The sequence below is a fragment of the Drosophila virilis genome, chromosome X (genome assembly GCF_030788295.1).
Source record: "Drosophila virilis strain 15010-1051.87 chromosome X, Dvir_AGI_RSII-ME, whole genome shotgun sequence".
Classification (NCBI taxonomy): domain Eukaryota; kingdom Metazoa; phylum Arthropoda; class Insecta; order Diptera; family Drosophilidae; genus Drosophila; species Drosophila virilis.
Genome location: NC_091543.1, coordinates 3257173 through 3282082, shown reverse-complemented (window position 1 = coordinate 3282082; position 24910 = coordinate 3257173). Strand labels below are relative to the sequence as shown.

The 24910-nt window shown below is 45.0% G+C and overlaps 3 protein-coding genes across 3 annotated transcripts; 2 read left to right on the top strand and 1 right to left on the bottom strand.

The window, feature by feature from the left end:
* The first annotated feature begins 407 nt into the window (after window positions 1-407).
* LOC6634519 (uncharacterized) lies at window positions 408-1339 on the top strand. Its single transcript, XM_002058032.4, has 3 exons — window positions 408-692; window positions 752-925; window positions 1015-1339. Exons 1-3 carry the CDS (start codon window positions 504-506, stop codon window positions 1225-1227), a joined length of 576 nt encoding a protein of 191 aa, XP_002058068.1. The 5' UTR covers window positions 408-503; the 3' UTR covers window positions 1228-1339.
* Window positions 1340-13796: 12457 nt separating this feature from the next.
* LOC6634520 (metaxin-2) lies at window positions 13797-14940 on the bottom strand. The gene has a single exon (XM_032440531.2). The coding sequence runs from the start codon at window positions 14841-14843 to the stop codon at window positions 13965-13967; it is 879 nt and encodes a 292-aa protein (XP_032296422.1). The 5' UTR covers window positions 14844-14940; the 3' UTR covers window positions 13797-13964.
* Window positions 14941-22563: 7623 nt separating this feature from the next.
* Window positions 22564-24530, top strand: LOC6634521 (proteasome subunit beta type-1). Its single transcript, XM_002058034.3, has 2 exons — window positions 22564-22602; window positions 23778-24530. The coding sequence occupies exons 1-2, from the start codon at window positions 22564-22566 to the stop codon at window positions 24528-24530; spliced, it is 792 nt and encodes a 263-aa protein (XP_002058070.3).
* The last annotated feature ends 380 nt before the right edge of the window (window positions 24531-24910 follow it).

Here is a 24910-nt window from a genome sequence, read left to right as displayed (position 1 = left end):
TAAATTTGGGGCCATTGTCACAGTAAGGAAAACAATTTTCACATCTATTCATTTTGCATTCTATTCTTTTTCCACATGTTTTCGTTTCTCTATAGTTTATAAATATTGTGTTTTATTTGTGAATCAAAACAAATAGAGTAAACACATGTAAAAAGTGCAAATTGTTGGATTTGAACCGGCGACCTCTAGCTGGTTAGACTGACGCTTGCTTTGTTGTTGATATTTAACCGCTTTCAACTTACTTTTTAGGCAATAGGTGGCGCTTTAGTGCAAGTGTTTTCATGTATTTTTTAGAATTCCCATAATAGAATATGAAATAAGTTGCCTGACACCTGCCCGATGCGAACGTGAGTAGGCGTTGTTTTCCATGCCAAAGTTAACAGATTTTTAGTAAGATTTCGTCTTCGAAAAGCCTCACAAAATTGTCCGAAAGTCTCGAGTTAATTGATTTCATTTATTCTTTTTTACATTCAATTATTTTGTATTTTTATTAAGCCCTCGATATGAATGAGTTTCGCATGTTGCGACAGGCTTGGGATGAAATATTGCAGCGCTATCTGAGCCTGGAGGTATTCTCCATTTGGCATACACGAAATGCTGAACAACGTCGCGAGTATGTGGTCCAGCGTCTGATCAAGGACTGGTTCCCCTGGTTCTACTGGTTCTTTCTCATCTACAGCTTTCTGGGCCTGGTAAGTGCGTGCTGCATATATCGCTTTTTGACTATACCATCGCACTCCCATCTCCGCAGATGCACCAGCTCATGCAGTTCCTGCGCGCCCAGCTGGTCAAGAGCCGTCCATTGACCATGTGGCGTGTTCGTGTCTTTCGCGGAATACGCGACTCGGTCATTCGCAAAATGCGCGTCTGTGGCAGCTTTTTTATGCTCCTCTGCTGGTTCCTGCTCTTTCTTGGCCTTCTACTGGTGGGTAATCTCTCTCTCTCTCTCTCTCTCTCTCTTTCGTTCAGATAATACCAGGCCACATTCATTTCTTCTTTTTTTTTTGCACGCAGAACAAGCCCAAGTGCATGAGACCCTGGATTTCGATAAGCAGCCTTGTGCTGGCCCTGGACTTTGTGCTCTGGACCTTGGAGATTATGTTTGGATACGATCAGTTCAACTGGCAGTGCTTGATAAGCTTTGCGCTGCCCTTCATATGCCAAATCTTGCTGGGAAATATCGGTAAACTCCTCGAGGATCCCAATCACAAACTGTTCGACAAATGAACCAGTTACACTGACAGCTGGTTCAATGCATTTGCCACTGATTCGTTTGAATAATGTAATTGATTTAGTTCAAGCTCAAGCTAATTACATTGCAGCAGCTGCTGGACTCGAATCTAGTTTTAGTTTTAGTTGTACTTATAGTTCCAGTTCACTTAGAGCTTGATATGAACTAGTTCAACTGTAGTTTGAGTAGCTTCATTGATTGAAAGGTGAGCTTATGTAACTATTAGTCTGGTTCGCTTCAAGTTCCAGCTCGAGTTGAACTAGTTTGTCTCCCGGAACTAGTTAATTTATAAAGAAAGTTCCTACTACCTAGTTCCGGAACTTCGCTCTTTTTCTATAACATAACTAGTTCTTTCAAGTCAGTCAACTAGTTACCTTATCAACTTCCGGACTAGTTCATCTTTATAAAAGTTCATTCATTTTCGGAACTAGTTCCAATGTTTTTATCCCCAACACGATTCTAACTCTAGTTCGGGAATTATTTTTCCTACCTAGTTCCGGAACTGGCTCTTTTTCCCAGTAACGTAATTAGTTCTTTCTACTCAACGACTTCCGTTATCCAGTTCCGGACTAGTTCCCCTTTATAGTTCCGAGACTAGACCCCCCCCTCACTTACCCCACACCCAGTGCAGTTCACGCGAATTTTATCGCTCTGTTTTTACCCAATTTCACTAGAAACACTGATTCAATTTTAATTACGCGACAATTTGACAACCCCTCCTCGGTGTCTACGCGCAGCACTTGCCCTTTTTCTAATTTACTAAAATTGCGCGTGGTTTGACTTTTGTCCCGGAGCGTTGGGCGGGCATCCAAAACTTAATAAACGAAATGGGCGCCCAGAATTGTGCCGTCCCTCCCTCTCTTCCGTCCCCCTGCTCTAAGCCACATCCGTTATCTTCAGCTCCTGCTGCTGCTCCTCCCTTTGTTGCGTTGGCGGCTCCTTGAAAAGTTTTGTGTTTAATTTAATTTACTTTAACTCGATTTCGTTCTCATGAATTCGCGTTTAGCGGCAAGCGACAACTTTTTAATTACCAGGTGGCCCACATATGACAACGGATGTGGTTCACACCGGGACTTAGATACTTACATGACGGCCTCTTGTGAACCAATGTATTTAAATTGAGTTCATAAAATAGACACGCACCCAATAAAACTCGTTGCTTGCGCATAATCAGCATGAGTTCGCGCAAATACAGAGAGAGAGAGAGAGAGAGAGAGAGAGAGTGCTCGACAGTTAGGTGACAGAAAGGGACTATTAGATAAGCTGGGGCAAGCTCCTGAAAAGCGCTTTATTATTATAATTAGTTTTTGTAAGCTTATAGACGAAATACCCGGCATCGCCCGGCTTCAAGGTGTAATGCTAAAAGCGGGCTTTAAGCCGTCAACTTTACGCTTAATTTGCCTGTCATAAATCTTTTATTTATTTTATTTACATCTTATAATATTATTAGCTTATTCTCTTTGTAAATAATACAATTTTCAGGCGATTTGAACCAGTGACTTCACGTACGCTGGTCCGAACTGCGATGCTTCGAGCTGCTTGGGCTTAATCTTATGCTTATTCTCTTTTTAAATAATACAATTTCGGCTGGGTTTGAACTAGCGACTTCACGTATGCTGGTTCAACTTTCGATGCAAAGCTAAGTTTCGGTTAAACTTTCAGCCTCCTCGTGCTGCGTCGATCTCTAGTCAAACAGTTTGCATTTATTTTATTTTAACTTTATTTCACATATAGAAAAATTGAACCTTTTTTTTTAAATTGGCCTTAGGTTGATTTCTATTTTTTTTTTGCATTGTTCGGCGGCTGCTGGCAACACGCCAGCGAAGGATTAGCTGGCCGCGTCACCCGTTGGCTTTTGTGTTTGGCTGGGCCACTGTCGCAGCATGTACAATGTGGCGTATACTTAATGCGTATACTTAATGCGTTGCGCGTTGCTCATACGCCGCGTTGGCATTGTTTGTGGCGGCTGCTGTCGCTGGCTTTTGTGAGCGACTTAAACGTTTGCACCATTTGACTTAATGAAGCTTAAAGACAATAAAATGCTTAAGCACACAATGTTGCCTGCTGGGCCACGCCCACGCCCACGCTCATGCGGCCACACAATTTGTGTCGCCTGTCGAACATCTTCGCGGGCAACTTTTGGCGGGCGCGCGTCATAATTTCTATGAATTTAATACACTTTGATAAGCATTCAATTGGCATGCGAGTCACGTTCGACCCAGCCAGTCAGCCAGGCAGTCAGCCAGTCGGTCAGGCCACGCCCCCAACTGAACGCCCAGTGGGTAGCTGTTGTTTGTGTTGTAAACTTTGCTGTTGGTCATGTAAATCAGGCACAGAGACAATTAAACGCGCCGGTCACGACAACAATGTTTAGGCTAATGGAACTGGCAACGGGCAACTCGGAGCCGTGAACTGGAACTGGAATTGGAGCTCGAACTGGAACTGGAACTGGAGCTGGGAGCCAGAACTCAAAGCGCACTTCCCTTTCCCATTTCCGTTTGTTGTCGCAAAGTGTAAACAATTAAATTTTAATTAGAATTCGCAAAGGCTGCAGATTGAAGTTGAGCTCTTGGCCTACACCTCCCCTTGCCACATACCAAATGCCGCATGCCGCATGCCACATGGCAGTCAGACTGACTGACTGGTGGCGAGAGGCAGAGATGGGGTGGGTACTCATTTCCGGGCTCGTCTGCTGCGTTATTTATTGTTGCTGCCCCCGTCGGCCGGTCCCAGCCACGCATCGGGGCTGTAAATTCAACGCTTGGCACTTAATAGAAAATGGCCAAAAGCCTCTCATTTGCCACATTCGGTTTAATAAACTCCAGCGGTTTGACGTATTGCCAGCTTAGTTCTAGCCACTTAACTGCCAACAGCGTGTGCCATGGCCCATGTCTACGATTTATGCTACCCAAAGGTGTTAATGCTTGTGCCTACCTTTGAGCCAGCGCCCCCTTGCCCCTTGAGCCTTGACGCCTGACAAGTTCTTAAGTCCTATGATTTGTGCGCCATTTTGTCAGTTAGGCGCTGGCTCACGCGTTGAGTGGGCCAGGTTAACATAATTTATTGGTTAAAATGCTTTTCAATTTTGAGAATCGCAGAGCAAAGCCTAACAAGTAAAATGTTCTAACTATATTCATGCTTATATTATCGATTAATATATCGATATATTCACTATAAAAGCATACAAAATTATTTATCAATCGATATATTATCGATATATTATTGAAAACAGCCTTGTCAAGCATTTTATTTCAATCGATTATCCTTTATTGTTTTAAGACCCCTAACTTATCGATATATTGACTATTGACAATTCATTAATGTTATGTATTAATTGACCAAGCATATTATCAATTAATCCAATAATCGATCGATTGTGCTAGTATAATCGATTTATTTCTGATAACTTCTCTATGTATCGATATATTGACTATTTTCACAGCAGAAATTATAGATCAATCAATTGTGCCTATGTTATCGATATATCTAGAATAAATCGATAACATAGGCACAATTGATTGCTAAATATTGCTTAAGTAACCGATTGACTATCGATAGCTTCACAATTTATCGATAGTTTGTGTACGTTTAAACGCTCTTTCAATAATTGGCATATCGATACTCTTAGAGCTAAAACAGTTTAGTAAATATTTATCTGTCGTAACAATCCACAAATTTATCGGTTTACCTTAATTATTAAAGTAACAAGCTTTCTCGTAGAAATGAAATGATGAACAAGTCCTTAGCTCTATGGCATGTAACAAATACCTTTTAAATCTGCCCACCCCGCGCCACTTTCTACCCTTCATAATAAATTTACGTGCATTAAAGTCCGGACATGTGTAAGAATATTTGTTTTTGTACATATACTGCATTCCATGTTGCTTGACAGCAGTGCCGTGTAACCTGATGCTGTTGCCATGTGGCCAACTACACAGCAACATCCATCTAACTAGCTTACACACTTTAGAGCAACCCCCGCCCCTACACTCCACCCCTCTCCCCCAACATCGCATGCTATCCCGCTCTACAGAAGCAAGCAGCCCTTTGTAGTTTATAAAAGCAATGCACAGAAGCTGCCCCCTTGGCTGCCTTTGCGTTGCGATTTAGAAACTTCTGGAGAGCAGAGAAAGCAATAATAAAAATTAAAATAACAAATAGCAATGTGCAAGTGGAAAGTGGAAAGTGGAAAGTGGAAAGTGGAAAGTGCTCGACTAGCAGCTGCCAACGCTGCGAAAGAGTTTAGTTAAGAAAAACGAAACGGTTCGAGCGTGAATTTACAACTTCATTTAACCAGGAAACGTTAATTCGAACCGAATCAGTCGCAAGATGAAGCAGAGCTTGCACTAAAAGCTGTCAAATCAGATCAAATCAGATCTTAAGGAGAGCATGCTGCTCTTTACGGTTACAGGGTATAGGCATTTAAACCTAATAGCATAAGGGGGTTTGACAGTGGTCGGGGCGAGGCGGGGTTGGTTTAAGGCTTGTTGCACAAACGGCAATTCAGCTGCATAGTTGCCAGTTGCCAGCTGCCACGCCCACAATGTAAGTGGGCAACTGGGCAAAAGCGGCAGCCACTCAGTTTTCTGGTCAATTTATGAGCGGCTGCTGTTGAAACTTTCGCTGGCCAACAGCAACAGCGGCAACAACAGGCCGCAGTTTATAAAGTAGCAACAAATAATTGACCGCACACACACACACACACTTACGCACACACGTACACTGGCAAAAACCACATCAAAAACTGTGCCACAAAAAAATGCACACACACACACAAGTAGCAATCATTGTGATCATCGTTGTTGCAGCTGCTGCTGCTGCTGTTGCTGTTGCAGCTGCAACTGGCAATTGTTGCCGGCAGCAACATGCATTGCGCCACGCCCAGTTTGGCAACGCCCCCATTAACGGCCAACAGCCGTGCGCCGCTCGGGCGAGTGCTTAAAAATACATTGCACGTTCAAATTGAAGTGGAAATGCAACGAAATCCACAGACAAATAAGACGCGTGTGCATATGAAATCTCTTGAAAAGGAAGAGAGCGAAAAAAAAAGTAAGAAAATTGCTTGGCATCAAAAACGATTTCGCCTGCATTTCGCCAATGTCCAAGAGCGAGAATTTTGGCTTGAAATTGTTGTGAAATTGAAATAAATAAATGCATTGATTATTTTTTCGCGTATGCTTCAAATAACTGAAAAGGGTTGTTCCAAGAATATTTCCATGCAACAAGCAACATATACTGGGGGGGGCATTCCAGCAAACGTTTCCTTCGCACAACAATTCAATTTCGCATTGATCTTCTTCTCATGCGTAAGCATTTTGCAGCTTTAACATTTGACGCACAAAAGTATGCAATCAAATGGGAGTTATCGCAACTTGGAACAACCCGAATTGTGCACATGTTTTTTTCGGGTCTTGAAAACAATTTTTATTTAAGCTTTCTGAGTGCTCAGAAAACACATCAACCCAATTTAAAATGTACTCCTGTTGCTGTTGCTCCATGGAAATTAAATGGAGTCAGTTATTTGGCGAAATTGCGGCGAAAGCGATTTGGGAAACATATTTGCATATTTGTACAAACATAAGAATTACATGTAGAAATAAATATTATTTAATCATAGGCCCATTCGAAACGGTTAAGTGGGGCATAATGGTTGCATCACGCAGTAGGTAACTAATCGGATCATAAAAATGATATATATTTCCGAACAGCACTAAGATTTCAGCTGAACTCGACAGGGTCTGCATAAGATAAAGCCCGTTTACTGCTTACGCTCTACACTTTCATAGCTTTGATAAATACGGATTATGCTTAAGTTTTGTTATATAGCTACCATTCAGATAATTTGAAAATTTCAACAAGATCGGACTATGAAGACCGAAGCTCAGCAAGAACATTTCACACAGAAGGGGGCAGAAAGGGGAAGGCACGCTGTGTTGGAACTTAGGGTATCTGCTGGGCGGTCACACTCGCCTAGAGCACTTGCTATATTTTTTGAAGCTGTGCGGTTTTTGATGTTGGGCCCCGAAGTGCGGCTGAAGCGTTGTCAAACAAATGCAATTATGGATTTGCGCAATATTTATAGATATTTAACGCTTTCCCTTTGCCGCGGTTTGGCTGGCAATTTAATTGAGTTGTCGGCTCGAGGCCGAGTATGATACAAAAAAAAACAAAAAAAAAAAATACAAAAATATGGCCGTGAGTCAAGAAATTGATGCGCGTTGGATGCGAAAGACAGCAAACACTTGAAAAATGTGGCGCAAACTTGAGAAATGACATGAAGAGCGGCCAAAAATGTAGCATGGGCTGAGTTCTTGTCAAGGTTTTGGGTGTAAACAAAATGAAATGAAACAAAACAGAGAAATAAACAATTTGCGTAGAGTGCGCCTCACTGTGCCAGACACACAAGTGAAGTTCGGATGGTAGCTGGAACGAGGTGGAGGCTGCAAACAGAAGATGGAACATCTTATTTTTGCTCTGCCGCTCGAAAGATGATTGATACGGTTCGAGTCCAACAAAAAGGCAGACTGACAAAGACTAGTAGGTGCGAAGGCTGGCCTAGAAGGGGTAGCTGGGCGGTCGGGGGTGTGGCTGGGGTGGTTGGGGTTAGGTAATGAAGCGGAAATCGATTTGGTGCGCGGCTCAACCCGTGCCGGGAAATCGCTTGCCGGCAGCAGGCGTGCGTGAAAAGTTACGCAAGAGGAGGAGTAACAACAAATGCGAAAGGGAAAGGGAAGGGGAAAAGGAAGAAGGCTAAGGCTGAGGGAGTTGGGGTTGGGAATGGGGATGATAAACAAGGGCCGCGCGTAAACAAGAAAATATTAAGCAGCGCTGCAAGTGAACAAAACAAAACAAAACAAAACAAACTGAAAGCAATAGAAAAGCAGAAGAAGGAAAAAAAACCGAATCAAGCAACTGCCGAAGCTGTAGGCGAAGCGGCACGCGAACTAAACTTTTTGCGCCCACTGTCGATGCGACGGGTATGCCAACTTTGTCGTTCAGTTTGCCACAACACTTGCAATTCTGTATTTGTGTTTCTCTGGCAGTCATACTGATGTCAGCTGCTTCAAATCCAATTTTCAAGCTCATTTTGCTGTTAAAACGAAGCAAAAGTTTAGGTTTCGATTTTGATATAATTCTGATTGTTTACGAATATCGTTAAATCGATTTAAGCACTTGCTAACTTGAGCATATCCCGAAGCTGCTTGTATAGATTACAGATGCTGAGAAGAATTCCGTTTTTAGTTAAACTCCTCCCACATGAAGTGGCAGCGCAGCTGAAATGTTAGGGTATTCGCTAGTCGTGCATGTCTGAGCAGAACGCTTTGACCTCTTGTTGTTGTGTTTGTTTCATGTTTCATTTTTTTTTTGTGGGTGAGAAAGCGATTTCCGTAGCAGCTCTCTCTCTCTCTCTCTCTCTCTCTCTCTCTCTCTCTCTGTCTCTCTCTAGCTACACCTCTCTCACTTGCTCGTAACTTTTCACTTAAGCATTTTTGTCACGTCTGCCATTTATTTATATACACACACACACACATATATATAAAAATACGCCATTTTTTTTTTTGGAGTGTGTGCGTGTGTGTGTGTGTGTGTAGAAAATACATTTTTGTAATATTTACTCAGCGCTTTGTTGGATTTTTGCGCCGTTGTTTGTTTTTGCCATTTGGGGTTCAGATTCAGGTTCAGGTTCAGGCTACGTTTCGGGCTTGGCTTCCAGCGTGCTGACGGATGGAGGAGTGGATGGGGACGGCAAGGAGGGGTTGCGTTCTCAATGGATAACTGTTTCGGGCAGGTTGCTTAATTTCTTTTTGTGTATTTACTTGTTGTTGTCCGCCGTGCTATGTTTGCCGTGCGTAGCTGAAGAAAATCATATTTTATTGTTATCGGAATTTAGTAGCTGCAAATAAACATCGATCAGCGTGCGCAGGAATATCCCAATGCAAGCGACGGCTTCGACTATGCCAGGACAACTTTGTGGCATGCCCAAGGCAGGCGGGGGGGGGACGAATGTGTTGCAACTTCCGGACAGCAACGGACAACGGCTAATGCCATAACTCTCTGGCCCGGCGTCATAAACTGGGTCACAGGCAGCGGCATTGTCAACGCTGCTGTCAGGCTCATCAGCTGCCTACCCCCCCCCCCCTCCCCCTCCTCTCCACAGTAACCCCTGTGCCTGACTGGGACAGCAGAGAACAGTTTGAATTGTCAGTGCGATTTGGTTGCAGCTGCCACTCAGCCAGGTGGCATGTGGCACGGGCCACAGCTCCGACTGTGCCCGGCTGCCCGGCATTGTTTTGATTTAGTAGCGCAAAACAAAACAAGAAAATTGAACACAAAAAAAATGAAGTAGAAGAGGAACTGACAGCAGAGCCTAACGCCACTCCAATGACAGCCAGCTCGCAGGGCCTCCAGCTCGTTGCGATATTTATGAGTTTCGTCTCTCAACTGCATTCAAATTGGAATTGAGCTCATTTTTTATGTAGCCCTTCGAATTTGTCATGCATCTGGTACAACGTCAATGCCATACGCTGATTTATACGCACAATTCGAAGCTAGACGAAGCGTTGAGACAATATATACCTAGCCCAACAATTTGCTGCAATTTAATGCAGAAGCTTCGCCCAACTCCGGGTAGCTCATAAGCCAGAATCGAATGAATCCGAGCATCAAATCTAACAAAGCATTTGAATTTTTAGTCCAACAACAAATAAAACAAAGGTCTAGAATGCAAAATGCGGTGCAAAGGTTTTATAAACGAGTTCTAAGTTCTGATTAAAGCTGAAGCACATGAAAGCTTTTGTACTTTGTTGCGCTTCAAGCTTAAAGCTCCTTATATATTCAGTGAGCTTCTCTTTGTAGCTTATAGACAAAAGCTTGGCCAAAATATTAAAGCTTTTGGATTATTAAGGTGCTTTCCTACACAACCCAGCAATCCAAAGCTTTTCATTTTGGTCCTTAACATACCTGAAAGCTTAAAGTTGATTTATCTACTCACAGACTTAAGCAAAAGATTATTGAGCTTTAATTCCGATTTAAATCAAGCAAAAGCTCATTCAATCAATGAATCATCGGGGCAGGCTTAAAGCCGCACAAAGCTCTGCAGCCAGCTGAAAGATTTCTCATACCTTGCGAAGGAGTCGGCTGGCAGGATCTAAGACTAAGCACTTCGCACACAACTCGCACAAGTCTTGAAACTTTTCATATAAATTACAACAATGCAATTTTTGATTTAAGCCAGGGGGAAATGTCGGGCGGGGGGGAATGGGGTTTAGAGGCAGCTTAAGTTACCATTCGAGCGTGCGTTAATATTTATTTAAAGCTCTCTAGCCTAATGCCACACCTTTACACACCTAAAGCCCACCTCAAAGAACACAATAGAGCACACACACACGCACACACACATAGTGGGAGGGGGGGAGTTGTGGCTGGGTCTTTTGTCGTTAATTTGAATGTAATTCGCTTGGAGAAATTTACATGATTTGCTTAACAATCAAAAAGTATTTCATTGTGTCGGTAAGAAGAGAGGAGAGATTGCCGTAAAAGGGTGTCGGGGGGCTGGGGCTGGGTCAAGTGGATTTTGTGTGTGCATATTAGTAAAGCCCGGTCGCAGGAATTGAGTTGTTCAATGACACGCCAAATTCATGTGCTCGTGACTCTACCGCCAACAAAATATTGCCTAATCACTGCTCGGGGAGCAGAAGCTGAGGCTGAAGCTGAGGCGGAAGCTGCAGCTGTGGGCGTGGGAATTTTCACGAAGGCAACGTGTACGTGTCCGGATCAGGGCACAAGGCACAAGCCAGGACGCCGAAAGTAGCCGCAAGTAAAAGTTTTTGGCCCCGTCCATTTGGTCAATTTGGGCCAAAAGAAAATTTGTAGGCTATAGAAAGTTTTTCACAACGTGCGATGCGTCGACTTTGACATTTGTGGTGTGGGCTGCGAGCTGTGCGGATTGTGTGTGGGAGAGATTTTAGTCTATCTCTTGTTTAGTTGCCAGCGGCGAGCTGTACGCGATGGGCGTGGCATGTGGCAAAGTTTTACGTGTGCCTGCCCCAAAAAATAAACAGCAACAATGGCAAGTGGCAGCGGTTAAGTTGACGGGACAAGAAGGCGGGCAGGCGGAAAGGCGGGCAGGCGGAGAGGCGACTGGGGTGTGGCATCTAACTCGATATAGCTGGCAAGATAAAGCGTTGAAAACTTCGAGCCAGCGGCTGTTGGGCAAGAGAAAAAACAAAGCACAGTAGAAGCAAATAAAATACACTGCAAAAGCACACAAAATGAAAACAAATTGTGCACTATGAAGCACACCCCCATCTAACACATTAGGGGTATTCCAGAAGAACAGAAAAAAAAAGAGAAACATTAAATTCTATTAAGACAATACATTTATTTATAAATGTTGCCCATCGATAACAAATAATCGATATACACGCGATATTAAACCTGCAAATACTCTTAAGATAATTTTAAAAGCTCTTTTAAGTACTTTTTAAAGCTCATTGAAAGCTTAATTTCAATCTAAAAGCGCCTTGGCTCGTAAGCAGCCAACTTTGAGCTAGATAATGTATACTTAAAGCTGGATGAATCTCAAGAAAATGCCTTCTTAAATATTATTCAACGCTGGCTTAAAGCTCACCATCAAGTAACTTAAGGCTAGATTTCATATAACTTAAAGCTCGTCCCCAGCTAAGTTTTAGCTTGCTTTCGTCTAACTCAAAGCTCGCTTTCAGCTTACTCAATGCTCTCTTTTAGTTATCGCAAATCTCGCTTGAGGATAGCTTAAAGCTCACTTTCTGTTAACTTAAAGTTTGCTTTTAGTTAATTAAGACCTGTCTGCGCTGACTTACAGCTGGCTTTCAGCTTACTCAAACCCCAATTTAATTAAACTGAAAGCTCGGTTTAAGGTAACTCGAAGACAGCTTTCAGCATACTTAAAGCTCGCTTACAGCTAGTTAGAAGCTCGCTTTTAGATTACTGAAAGCTCGTTTGTCGCTAACTTAAAGCTCGCTTTAAACTTACTCAAGCTTTCTCTAAGCTACAGTATGACTAATAAAATTCTACCTAAAGCTCGCTGAAAGCTTAAATTAATTCATAATTTGTCACTCAACCCGCGGGCAGCTCTCGCTCCACGAGCTTTTCACTTCCAGGTAGCGAGTACCCCTAATGCGTTTGTATAGCCGTAGCCAAAATTGAAATATTAAGCCATACAAATCAGGCAACTTGCAGCAGCAGCAACAAAATGTGGAAGCAGCGAAAATCATTCGACACGCGCAGCATTTAACGGCGGCAGCGGGCCGAGCGGAAGCGGAAACGGAAATAGAGCAAAGGGCTGCGTCAGGGACGATTGAGGCGGATGATAGCAGCACGCAAACAGTCACGTATATGGCAAAGGGGGCGGGGCTGGTGCAGGAGACGCGCTTATTGGCGTTGAGCAACGCTTATTGGCGTACTTAATCCTTTTGGCAAATTCCAATAAATTACCAGAACAGGACAGGACAGGCTAAGGCGAAAGCCAAAGCAGAAACAGCCAGAGGAGTTGGCCGGATCGGTGGTAAAACAACAGCAAGCGGGGCCGAGAGGGGAGGAGAAGAGAAAAAAAAAAAAAACAGAAAAGACAAACATCAATAGGCCATGATGAGTTTCTGATTGCAAAGGCAGCAAAAGGCAGCGCAGCGAGGGCCAGCCCAAAGGTCGCCTCCAAACGGACTGTAGATGATGTTTCCAGGTCGAAGGGATTGGTGGTTGGGCGCGGGGCTTTACGCTCTGAGAAGGATGACGGTCGTGTCACATGGCTTGACTTGGCTGCCTTTGGGGCAAGTCATAAAATTGAACAGACATTTTATGGAAGCTTGGGCTTGGGGCTGGCTGGCACTGGCTGCAAAGTTCAATTGAAAGCCCAAATCCTGGCCAGGCTCGCTTTGCGTACTTTTGTCTCTTATCTCTTTGACTGCTTACCCATAAAGCGAGACCCACCCCCCGCCAACTCCCATCTCCCAGCTCGAGCCGTGCACACCTAGCGCTGTATTTTATTGTAAATGTTTTGCATATTTTTGATTACCCGAAAAAAGAGCACAGCCAACGAGTCGAGTTTGACCCAACTGCTCAATACTCTATGCTGCCTGAAATATGGACTCTAAAACTGTAGTCCATAAAGCGCAATGGCTTTCAAACTGTGCGGGCTCTAAGCTGAACTACAACCCCAAAGCTCTGGAAGCTAAGCACCTGGATCTTCGAGGCTTACCTCTAGGGTTAGGTTAAAAAAAAGCTTGTGAACTTTTGTCAAGAGATCTTCTATATGAAAACATTTGGAATATTGCCAAAAAGATATTCGAATTGTGTATTTTCGCAGAGCCTACATAGTACTAGCTTAGCTAGCTATCGATAACTCAATAAATATCGATTCTTTTATATTTTCTTTATCACCTCTTGAGCTGAGAAAGGGTCTCAAAGGGTCCCAAAGCTAGATCCTTGGCATGCCACAAAAAAGACCTCAAAATGGCTTCAAGATCGGACTATAAAAACCGAAGAGCCCATTACTCAAAGGGCAGACCCAAAGGCAAAAGCAACTGTGTAAGTTTTTCTGTATGCATTTATGAAAGTAGGATAGGATTTGTAAATGTTCAAAGCAGGGTATCTGCTAGTCGTGCAGTGCCGACTGGCGCAGAGTAAAATAATAAGTTTATTTGTTTCATTTCTGTTTTTCTTCTTTTTTTTCGGTCGGCTCTTCTCCCTACCGCTGCTACTGCTCGCCAGCCAGCTGCTTGCCCTCGTAGAAGGCCTCGTCGATGCGGCGACTGTGGGCAATGAGGCGCGGATAGCCGCGCACGGTCTCCGCCAGCATGGAGCTAACCAGCTGGCTGGCCAAAATGGCGGCCACATGGCCAAAGACAAGGGCATCCAGCTCACAGAGCTGTGCACCGTACAGATAGCTGGCAATCAGCTGGGAGTCGGTCTCCGTCTCCACCTGTTCCAGCTTGTCGCTCAGCAGCTGGCAGCACTGCTGCAGCTGTGCCCGGACAGCGGCAGTGTCCAGTTCGTGCCACTGATAGACGCGCAACAGGCGCAGCGCCTGGTCGCGTTTCTCGTGCCGCCGGATGCTGCTCAGTGGCCAGGGATGTGCGGCACCGTTGCGCGGCTGCGTGTGACTGGCATAGTTCTGTGGCTGCAGATAGCACTGATGCAGCTCGGCCAGGGTGAATGTGTTCTCCGCATGGGTGACCATGCTGCGCATATCCTCGCGCTCCTCGGCCGACAGCCAGGCGCTCAAAGCATGCGACAGCTGGGTGACCTCCACATGGCCCACAATCGGCACGAATTCGGTTAACAGATGTCGTCCCAGTCGCAGCAGCGGCAGCTTGGTCAGGCGTCCGCCCGGTGACATGAACTCCGCATTGTCGCACTGCCGCTCCGCATACGGTAGCCGGCACATACGCAGATATGTCTTCACAGCCAGGCAACTGGCGCGTTCCGGCAGCAGCAGCTGTGTCTCCTCCGGCGGCTGATAGAGGTGCACATCCTGCGGCCAGGGCAGGCTCTCGCCCAGCGTATCCTCCGGCATGGACTCGGCGGCGCCCAATGTTTCACCCAGCGCGTTTGCCACATCCATATCCGTTTCCATGTTTCCCTCTGCTTATGATTGTCTACGAAATTTGGCTGTAGTACAAAAAAAAAATATGTGAATAAGAAAGCTGTCGAGCTCTCTCCAAAAAGCAAGTTGGCAGCGCCTTCAACTGCTTCGATTACGCGGCCGACTTCGATAACATTTAACATATACGCTTTCCACAAATACTACAGGCATATTCCAGTTGAATCTTCGATTCAAGTGTGTAGCAGGAAGCCTGCAGGCATTCCTTCGATTTGTATACCCCATTGAAAATGACAGCCAGCAGGCAGATGGAAGCATCAAGCATTTATATGCCTGATTACGACAACGAGTTGAGTTGGGAATATCTACCTTATTATTCTAATTAGAATACAGGCCCCCTTAAATATGCATTACTCTGTATATGCATGGAAATGTTGCTCTCTAGGCTCTGGCCATTGCCATTTGCGCCTTTATCAACGCTGCAATTAGGAATTTCGTTTGCTTTTAGTGCTGTCAACTTTGTTTTAAATTATCGATAAGACGTCGATTGGCAGACATGGACAAGCAAGTGAATCGGCCCCGACTAGAAGATGCCCTGCAACCAACATCATGGCTAATGAAGTGAGTTACTTTTGACGGGAGTCTACATTCTACTAAATCCCTGTCTCAAACTCGAGATCTATCGATATTGTAAGAGTCTAGGGTATTTATCGATAAGCCTATTTGGATATCGGAGAAAATTTATTTCCGATTTCACTTGATACTCCGCCCATCTCAACTTTATAGGGTATCCTGCGGTCAGTCACGCATATTTTCTTGAAATTATTATGCCCTTTCAAGGGCTTCGGAGCGCACCACGGTCAATATTAAATATTCCAAGTGCTGTCCTTTAGCTAGGCTTCAATTAGCCACCGAGTTGGACCTGGCACTGACAATTAGACGGCAACTTTTTGGCAGGCTCGAGGCGTTGCCGGCGCGGACTGTCAACGCCTTCGCATGGCTTGCCTTAGGTTGTCGTCGTTGAGGTCCTCGTCGTTGCTGTTCTGTCAACAGGCGCTAACCAAATTCACTTTGCCAGAGTTGGCTGAGCTGGCAGAGGGGTCTGCTGCATATGCCCTGCTTCAATTTGGCAATTAATCATTAAGGGCGCCACCTGCCGGCGCTGGCGGGCAACTTTTGCCTAAAAGGTTTAGCAGACACCACTCGAAACCGAGTCCCCTTCTGGCTGTTGGCCCACGGCGTCTTGGCTGCCCACAAAAAAAAAAAAGAAAAAAACACACCAACCTACTCGTGCTCTGAACTTGAAGATGATAAATTACACAAGCGGAACATTATGTAATTTCAGTCAGACGAAAGCCCGCAACCCTACAACCCCTACCCCTCACCACCACCCCTCCAACCAGCTCAGCATTGAGAGAATGCTGTCGAAAACCCGCGTGTGTGTATGAAATGCAAGTTTTCCACTTACTGTTTGGCGCTCCTGACAGCAACGCTTTCAAGGATCATCTGTTTGCCAAGTGCAGGAAAGGAGACTGCCTTAAGTGGGCTTCAAGCTCAAATATTTAAACACATTTTAGCTGGTTCCAGTGCCCAATACGAACTCGGCAAGAAGTCCTACTTCCTGTCAGGAAACTGAAGCAAGCATATTCCAAAGTATGGATAAGGTTTAAGAGATTCTATAAAGATTCAAAGATTTCATAATATTCCAATTGGAGATAGGTAAGGTGTAAGGGATTTTAATTAAAGTTGGGTAAGGTTTAATAGATTCCACAATATTCCAATTGATGTTGGATAAGGTTTAAGAGATTCCACAATATTCCAATTGCGGTTGGGCAAGGCTTTAAAGATTCCACAATATTCCAATTGGAGATGGGTAAGATTTACAAGAAGCCATAATATTCCAATTGATGTTGGGTAAGGTATAAGGGATTCTAATTAAAGTTGGGTAAGGTTTAAGAGATTTGGCAATATTCCAATTGATGTTGGGTTAGGCTTTAAAGATTCCATGATATTCCAATTGGAATGGGCGAGCTTTTGATGATATCATGATGTTTCAATTGGAGTGGGTGAGCTTTTGCCGATATCATGATATTCCAATTGGAATATGTGAGCTTTTGCATGTACCATGCTGTTCCAATTGGATCGGATAGCATTTCGAAGATTCTGAAATAATCCAATTGGATTTAGGCAAAGGCATCGACTGAAGATTTCATTTCCGAAATGAAAAGCATCTTTTATAGTAAGGACTTAGAAATTTACCTTAGCCAGTATTCCTTGGGAACGTTATGTCTTCCATTGGGTAATCCTAGAGAGAAGTATTCCAATAGCTACGTCTTCCCGGCCATTGCCATGTTTCGCTGCTGAGCACATAAGCTCGACAGTTGGCAGATTTGTAAGGCGACTTTTCATTGTGTTTTCTGGCCAGCTTTACGGGGCCAGGTTCTAGGAACTTATTACAGCTGCTTAGAGCAGGCCATATATCATCTCCAGTTGGCTTATTATTTCGCTTTGTAGCTAATTTAATGTTCAATTAGGACTTGTGTATTCGCATTTTTGATGAAGTCTGTGGGGGCCGGCGTGCAGCTGCCTTTGTCTTTGGGCTTGTTTCTTGTCTCTGTCGCTGTGTCACTTTGATTGATTCGCCGGGTTGACCGAGCGAGGGGTACGGAGAGCCTAATTTCTAGGCTGATATCAGTCTTGGCTTTGCATAGACTTCTTTTCGGGCTGTTGAGCATTGACAAAGTTCATTGTGCTGGGCCAAATTAATTAAGCAGCCGCTGGAGCCACTTGGCAGCACGGTCGGGAATGTGTGAAAGGAGAATGTGAATGCGAATGTGAATGTAATTGTGAATGGGAATGAGAATGTGAATGGGAATGTGAATGGGAATGTGTGTGGCAATGCGAATGTTCGCTGAGCAGGTGGCGTCTCGGAAGGATGCTCGCTCCGCGGGTTAGGGTGGCCCATGGTGGCCCGGTTGAGACGTCGTTTGCACAAAGCCAACAAAAGGCAACAATTCTTAGCCACTAATAAAGAATAATATGAGTGCCATAAAACTCAATTTATTACCAAAATGTCGACAAGCAGCGCCGTCGGAATGCGTGTGTGCGTGCGTGTGTGTGAAAGAATAACGACTCTGCCAGTCGGGCAGCAGGGCAAGCTGTCAGGGCGAGCTGCGGGGCGGGCTGCGGGGCGAGCTGGCAAATATAACCAGAATTTCATGCTACCATTTACTACCATTTGGCCAATTCCTATTTCAACTTTCAGCTTTCATTTTAATTCAAAGTCCCCCTTTTTTTTATTTACATTTCGTTCGCATCGGGCGACTTCTTCCCTGTGCTTCGATGAGAGTACCCTACGATTCGGTTTCATGCACTTCAGCTTTTGCAAGCTGCAAACGCTGATCATAGCAAGCAGCTTATGTCTGCAAAAGGCCTACAGCGCGCAGCTTCTCTCTCCCTTTCTTCATCGCGCTCTCTCTCTCTCTTTCTGCCTCTGTCTCTCTCTCTCGCTCTCTATAGATATCAATCAGCTTTTGTATGCCATATTTACGATCTTTCTACATAATTGATTTGTTTCATTTTAAGGGCAAGCTAGGTTATATTTGCTGTTGCATGGCATTCAGCTTTTGTTAGGCCCAGAAGCCCCGTTACTGTGGCTCAGATCGATCAGCTTTTGTTTGCAGCTTAGTTCTAGCTTAGTTCTAACTAAGTTTTATTTAAACCGATTTGTTTTTATATATTTTATTTATATCTCATAGCAATTAGCTTTTAGGGACGATGCACTCTTTCAATAGGTGATCCTCCCCAGTTTGTTTAAAATCAAACTAATCTTTTAGAGTTATCTCATAGTTGTTTAGGCTTCAAATCCATCTTTTCCTGATTCTTGAATTCCACATCGCAATCAGCTTTTGTCTTTTGCTTGCAATTCTGCGAAGACGTCTTTGACTTCATATGGCAAGCAGCTTTTGTCTTCTGCTCACCAGCTACCCTTTCCCTTCTTGACGTCTGATAGCAGCCAGCTTTTGGCCGACTGCCTGCTATATCTGCTCGATTGATGCGAATAGGGTATTTGCCGGCTGTTGTTGCCCCATTTCGCTTGACCCGGTCCATTGCGTTTTATTTCTTTGTCGACTTTTCGTCTTTGTTTTGCAATTTCATTTGCCATTTGGCTTCTTGTTGTCTACCGTTCATGCGATTTGTTGCTTTTGTGGGCCATTGCCCACTGGCCATGCCCTGTTGCCAGTTTCTGGATTTGTTGCCCAGCTGTTGGGCGCATTTGCCGGCCGCTTTGTGGCCACATTTTGGCCGAGTTCTGGCTCTGGCTCTGGCGCTGGCTCTGGCAACGGTGAATGCGCCCAAATACTCCTAAATAACTGTTTGAGAGCTAATACCCAATTTTAAATAGTCCCCTGCAGCGTTGCATTCCGTAACCATACAAAAGCTGATTGCTCTGCACACAGCTGAAGGAAGCATTTCATATGCTTCTGGCACCTAAGACTCTTTCTAATCAGATTCACATTTGGCACAGCATTAAACGAACTCAATAAGCTTTTGAAGACTTTACGTTTGAAAACTTCATCCACAAACAAATCGTTCCTTAATCTCAAGAAGGGCTTGAGATAAAATTGATTATTGCAAATCCAAGAGAAAAATGGTTTAATTAACAAAGCAAAAGTTACGCGATTAAGGATAGAGGCTTAAAAAGGAATGGCAAAAATAAATTTAACTGGAACGAATGTGGAAAGAGAAGAAAGAAAACTTAAGAATAAGCATAAAAACAGAGAAAGTGAGTGAATGGATAGACACAAAGAGAGAGCGAGAGGGAGAGAGCGAGAAAGAGAGAAGAATAAGTGTTGAAAAGTGTTAAGGATAGAAGACTGAGCGAAACAGAAAGAAAGAAAAACTTTTCAAGGAGGCAGAAACAATTGAACGCCAACAGGATTTAATTTTTATGGACTACGATAAACATATTCCAAGGAACAAGAAATTCTCGGGCCAAATCTTTGGTTGCGCGGCATGCAAATTGGTAATTTGCGGAGCGACCCGGCTAGAAATTTCCAAAGACTATATATTTCCTGAGGGTGGAACAGGGCGGAACAGCGTGGTGTGTGGCGAGGGGCAGGGCAGCTGCTAAGAGGTTGTCAGGGGCCTTGTCAAACTTGTCGCGACATTGTGTCAATGTTGTCGTTGTCGCTGCAAATTATGGCGGCCCCAATGCGTAAATGATGCTTAATTAACATTCACGAAAGTTGGCAACGCGGCGCCGGGCCCAGGAATGTCTGTGTGCGGCATGGCGCGGAGCGGAAGGGGGGACCACCTGCCAGGCACAGGCCGCAAATAGACGCAAACACAGTGCCAGAAATTGCGAATGATGTGCGTTTACAGGAAGCCAGCAGCACTCGCGGGTGGGGGGCGTGGCAGACGTCAAGGCACATTAAGACGAAGCAAAGAAAAGCGACAGCCGCAAAATATATAACATGGCCCATCAGGGCTTAACGGGGCAGGGGGGAGGGGGAGTAAGAGTTCAAGGCCAGCTCAACCCGTTTTGTTTTCCGGCCCCTAATTAAGCCATAAGCCAAGCTGCCGCTGCCGCTGCTGGCCAAAAAGCATTCGCCGGCAGCCGGCGCAGATAACAGCTAATGAAAATCACTTGGCCAAACGGCACGACAGCAATGTGCCGGGGGGGTAACTGGCGCAGTGGCTGGGGGGAGGGGGGATTAGTTGGGTTGGGTTGCGCAGGACACGCTGCTAACACAATTAGAAGCGCTTAAGTTAAGTGCTGCAGACGTCGCAAAAGCAGCTTCAAGCTGGACTGACCTCCAGTTAAAAACAGCCTCAATCCGGCTGCAGAGGAGCGAAGAGTAGAGCGCGCGCGCGTGTGTGTGTGTGTGTGTGTGGGTGTGGAGGAGGAGACTTAAAGCCAAAGTAAGCAGGCAGCGGTCGGGCATAAGCGACTACGCAACACTCCTTAAAAATGCGTAGAAGTAGAAGCTGCCTGAGAGTGTTTTTTTTTCATTCGTGACTGTCAAACTGTCAGCAGCAAACGTGACTTTCAAACTGTGCTCTTTGGCAGATATTGAGCTTAACACATTATGTTTGCCTGGGCGGGCGTGGCGCGATCTTAACAGCAGCTGGCAAAACTGTAGACTCTCGCTGTCAAACTGTAAGCGATCTATGTGACTTTCAAACTGAGCAATACGCTCTCTTGCACTTTGCAAACAGAGTATATAACAAAAAATAAGCGAAAAAAAAAACTCACAAATGGGCAAGAAAACAGCAAGTGAAAGCCTGGCGAAAGGCTTGATGCTGAGGCAGGTGCCGCGCAGCAGTCGCTGGCAAATAATGAAATGAACTGCAGCTGGGCTGCGCGTAGGACGACGTGGTGGAGAGGGAGGGCGGGGCGAAGTGGGGGCTGACAGAAAATATGGAAAATTGGCTGCAAATGAAAGCATTTGCGTAGCATAAACAAAGCAAGGGTTTGGGCCAAATAAGCGCAATATGCCAGACGCAGCAGGAAGAGACGGGCTGAAGGCGCTTGGAGGGTGGGCGAAGGAAGCGATGGGGGGTGGAGGGGGGAGGGGAAAGTGGCAGTGAGTCTGGCTAGGATAATGGTGCGACTTTTGCTTATGCATTACATTAACACGCTAATGAGGCGGCTGTCGCGTTCAAGGCGTGGCAGGCGACAAGCAACTGCCACACGCCCCGCCCCCTTTTCAATCCTCAACCCCATCCAATGTCCCCCTGCCAATGTCTGCAGCTGGCGTTGTGTTAATTGAAAATTAATGGCGCGTTGGCAAAAACTAAACAGGAAAATTCGCTAACGTTGGCGAAACCAAATGGCCGCCAGGTGGCGCGCCTGAGCGCATACCATCCCCTCCCCCTCCCCTCCACACACTCACCTCTAACGTTTAAGAGGCGTAGTACAGGGGGGGAGGGGCAGACAGGGATTGGCGGCCAAAGTTGACCGAACGAACGCGTGAAGTGCTAAGCAAATTAACATTTTCATAATTAAATCTATAAAAAGGTGTCGAACTGCTTGCACAGGGGCGTAGACGGCAAGGGGTGGTGGCTCGGTGGGGCGGGGTGGGGTTAGATGTTGGGCAAAGGGTCAGCCCGCAGGTGTGTGGGTTAGTGGCGGGTCAGCTGAGACGATACGCAGAAAATTGTGCAATTAATCACAATTAAAAACAGGCAAAAGTTGCCTTTGTATACCCTGTAAAATAGGCGTCAAATGGGGTATATTGGCTGTAACTGTGAATTTATTTGCCACAGTTTGAGAGTTTGAGAATCAACAAATTTGACACCATCTATGAAAAACAGTCATAAATATTTGTGTGTTACAGTTTGAAAGCCACATAGATCGCTTACAGTTTGACAGCTAGTGTCTACAGTTCGACAGCAAGAGTCTACAGTTTTGGCAGCTGCTCTTAAGATCGCGCCACGCCTACCCAGGCAGACACAATGTGTTAAGCTGAATATCTACTAAAGTGCATGGTTTGAGAGTCACGTATGCTGACAGTTTGAGAGTCACGAATGAAAAATAAAAACAATCTCAGGCAGTTCTTACTTCTGCGATTCTTTACATTTCAGATTTACAGAGTATGGCGCAGTCGTTTACACCCCAACTGCGACGGGTTCTCGCTTGCTTTTTTTTTTGTCTTGCTCCAACCTGCTGCCTCTTCTTGGTTTCCTTCTTCAGCTCTTGGCTCGGCTTTATTACAGCGTCCGAGCGGTGCGTGACGTAGGCGTGGTCATGGTCGTGCTCGTGGCCGGAACAGATGCCCCGGCTATGGTAATGGCGACAAGTTTAATACTTTCGACTGGGGCCCCCGGGCGGCCGGGCGGACGGGTGGGCGGCCGGCGCAGAGGGCAAATTAAAATAAATATGCCAGCGAAAAAAAAAAAAAGAAAAAATGGGGTTAAATGGGGTTGAGGTTGGGGTGAGGGAAATTAAAGGAAATTAAAGAATGAAAAAGTGATGAAGACCAAAAAAAAAAAAAATCAAGAGAGAGAAGGAGCAAAATGTGAAATGTGAAATGTCCGAATAAAAGATATCCAAAGTAGCGAGAACTCGACACGGAAATAAGCATGTAAAATGGCTGGAAAACAAGCCAAATGATAAATAAAAAAACGATAAAAAGAAAAAACAATCAAACGTCGCGAGGCAATTAAAAATTAAGTGAAAATATGCGAGACCCGCATTAAGTATACGAGAAATCCGCTTTAAATATTTGTATATATATATATGAAATCAATTCAACTTAAATCGGAATTCAATCAAGGTCTGAATTAAAGTCAAATTCTCAAAATAATGTGAGAGTTTAAAGTTTTACTAGAGTTATGAAACTTGATATACTTATATACATATATTATGATATGGTTGGATATAGATTCCAGGCAAGCAAATGTATGTAACTCGGGAATGGGCGCAGGAATTTCAAAAGTGCTTTGTTTCCTATCTATCTGGTCTATACGAGAACTTGCATCCCTAATTTGGTGCATCTAGCCTTTAGAATTCTCGAGTTATGCCCAAATATGCAATTTCCCAGCACTGATATTTATCTCTCTAATGCATATGGAAATTGATATTGAAGAAAGTAGATAAGCTGATGCTGCGTTTGGTATACGAGAGAATCTCCTACAAGAATCATTGAGCCAGATTTTGATTTAGACAAATCGATCTAAAGGCCAGACCAGAAACAAAGAGCCAAAACACATGCAAATCGAATGAGATTTGTGAGAAACACATCTCGTGGCATGTCCCGAAACAAAATCCTTGACACGGAACGAACAGCGTTGAGTTGGTTTGAACTGTGAACCGCACATCTGCCAGTTCTAAGCTAGCAGGCGTTGCGATGTTTAATTGGAACTTTTGGAACTGGAAATTCATTTCAGTTCCGAGTCAACAAAGGAAATTTAGTAAATCGTCGAATGGATCTGAACAATATAAATAACATACTCTTGCAGAATCATGAGAAGAATCGGAAGCTGAAGAAGAAGAAGAGGAGGAGGAAGAGCAGCAGCAGCAGCAGCAGCTGTGGCCCGGGCTCGTCGAGGAGCAGTAGCTCCTCCTGCTTGGAGAGCGATACGAACGGAGGAACAGTGCTGGCCATCGCAGGGGAGGAGTTCGTGGTGATCGCCTCGGATACACGGATTTGCAGTGGGCTGAGCATCGAGACGCGCGACCAGTCGAAAGTGTTCCCGATGACCCCGCTGGCGATGGTGGCATCCACGGGACTGTGGTGCGACACCATCTCGATGACCAGCCTGCTGCAGATCCGCATCCAGATGTACGAGCAGGAGCACAACAAGCCCATTTCGACCGATGCCCTGGCCCAGATGATCTCCATTGTGATGTACAACCGGCGCTTCTTCCCCTACCACACCTGCACCATCCTGGCCGGCATTGACCAGGCGGGCAAGGGCGCCGTCTACTACTACGATCCGGTGGGCCACATGGAGCGCTGTCGCTACCGTGTGCTCGGCAGCTCCGGCAAAATGCTGCTGCCCGCCTTGGACCACGGCCTCGGCTGGGAGCACCACACCCTCGTGCCGCCCGACCAGTATCCCCCTCTCGACAAGGAGCGTGCCCTGGCACTGGCTCGCAACTGTCTGCGCGTCGCCTCCGACCGGGATCTCTTCACCGGCGACACGGGCGTCCTCAAACTCATCACCAAGGACGGCATCGAGACGGAAACGTTGCCCTTGCGCAAGGATTAGCGCACTCTCTAGCCGAGCCAGAGGCTCAATCTCCATCCATGGACTTGGTGGATTAGGATGGTGGAATGAGTGCCAGGCTGGACCTACTCCAGCAAGTTGTGGGCGTGGGAGGATATTTCTATTGGAATTTTAAAATTTTGCCAAGTTAAGGTTTTTCATTTTCGAAATTTGACTTAAAATTTATTCGAAAGAAATTTTTAAATATATTTTATTTGAATACTAATAAAATGTTCGCATGTCAACTTTATCCATCTCCGATCCCAAAGAGTATATACATATTCGTCTAGTTCTATGAAAATATAATTACAAATAAATAACTAACTCCCCCCCCCCCCCTCCTCGCACAACTTCACTGTCATTTCACCACATTAATTTGCCTT

Coding starts and splice junctions, on each gene's coding strand:
- LOC6634519 (XM_002058032.4), top strand. CDS start 504: ATGAATGAGTTTCGCATGTTGCGACAGGCTTGGGATGAAATATTGCAG. Junction 693..751: donor TCTACAGCTTTCTGGGCCTG/GTAAGTGCGTGC, acceptor CCATCTCCGCAG/ATGCACCAGCTCATGCAGTT. Junction 926..1,014: donor TCTTTCTTGGCCTTCTACTG/GTGGGTAATCTC, acceptor TTTTGCACGCAG/AACAAGCCCAAGTGCATGAG.
- LOC6634520 (XM_032440531.2), bottom strand. CDS start 14,843: ATGGAAACGGATATGGATGTGGCAAACGCGCTGGGTGAAACATTGGGC.
- LOC6634521 (XM_002058034.3), top strand. CDS start 22,564: ATGGTCGTGCTCGTGGCCGGAACAGATGCCCCGGCTATG. Junction 22,603..23,777: donor GAACAGATGCCCCGGCTATG/GTAATGGCGACA, acceptor ATACTCTTGCAG/AATCATGAGAAGAATCGGAA.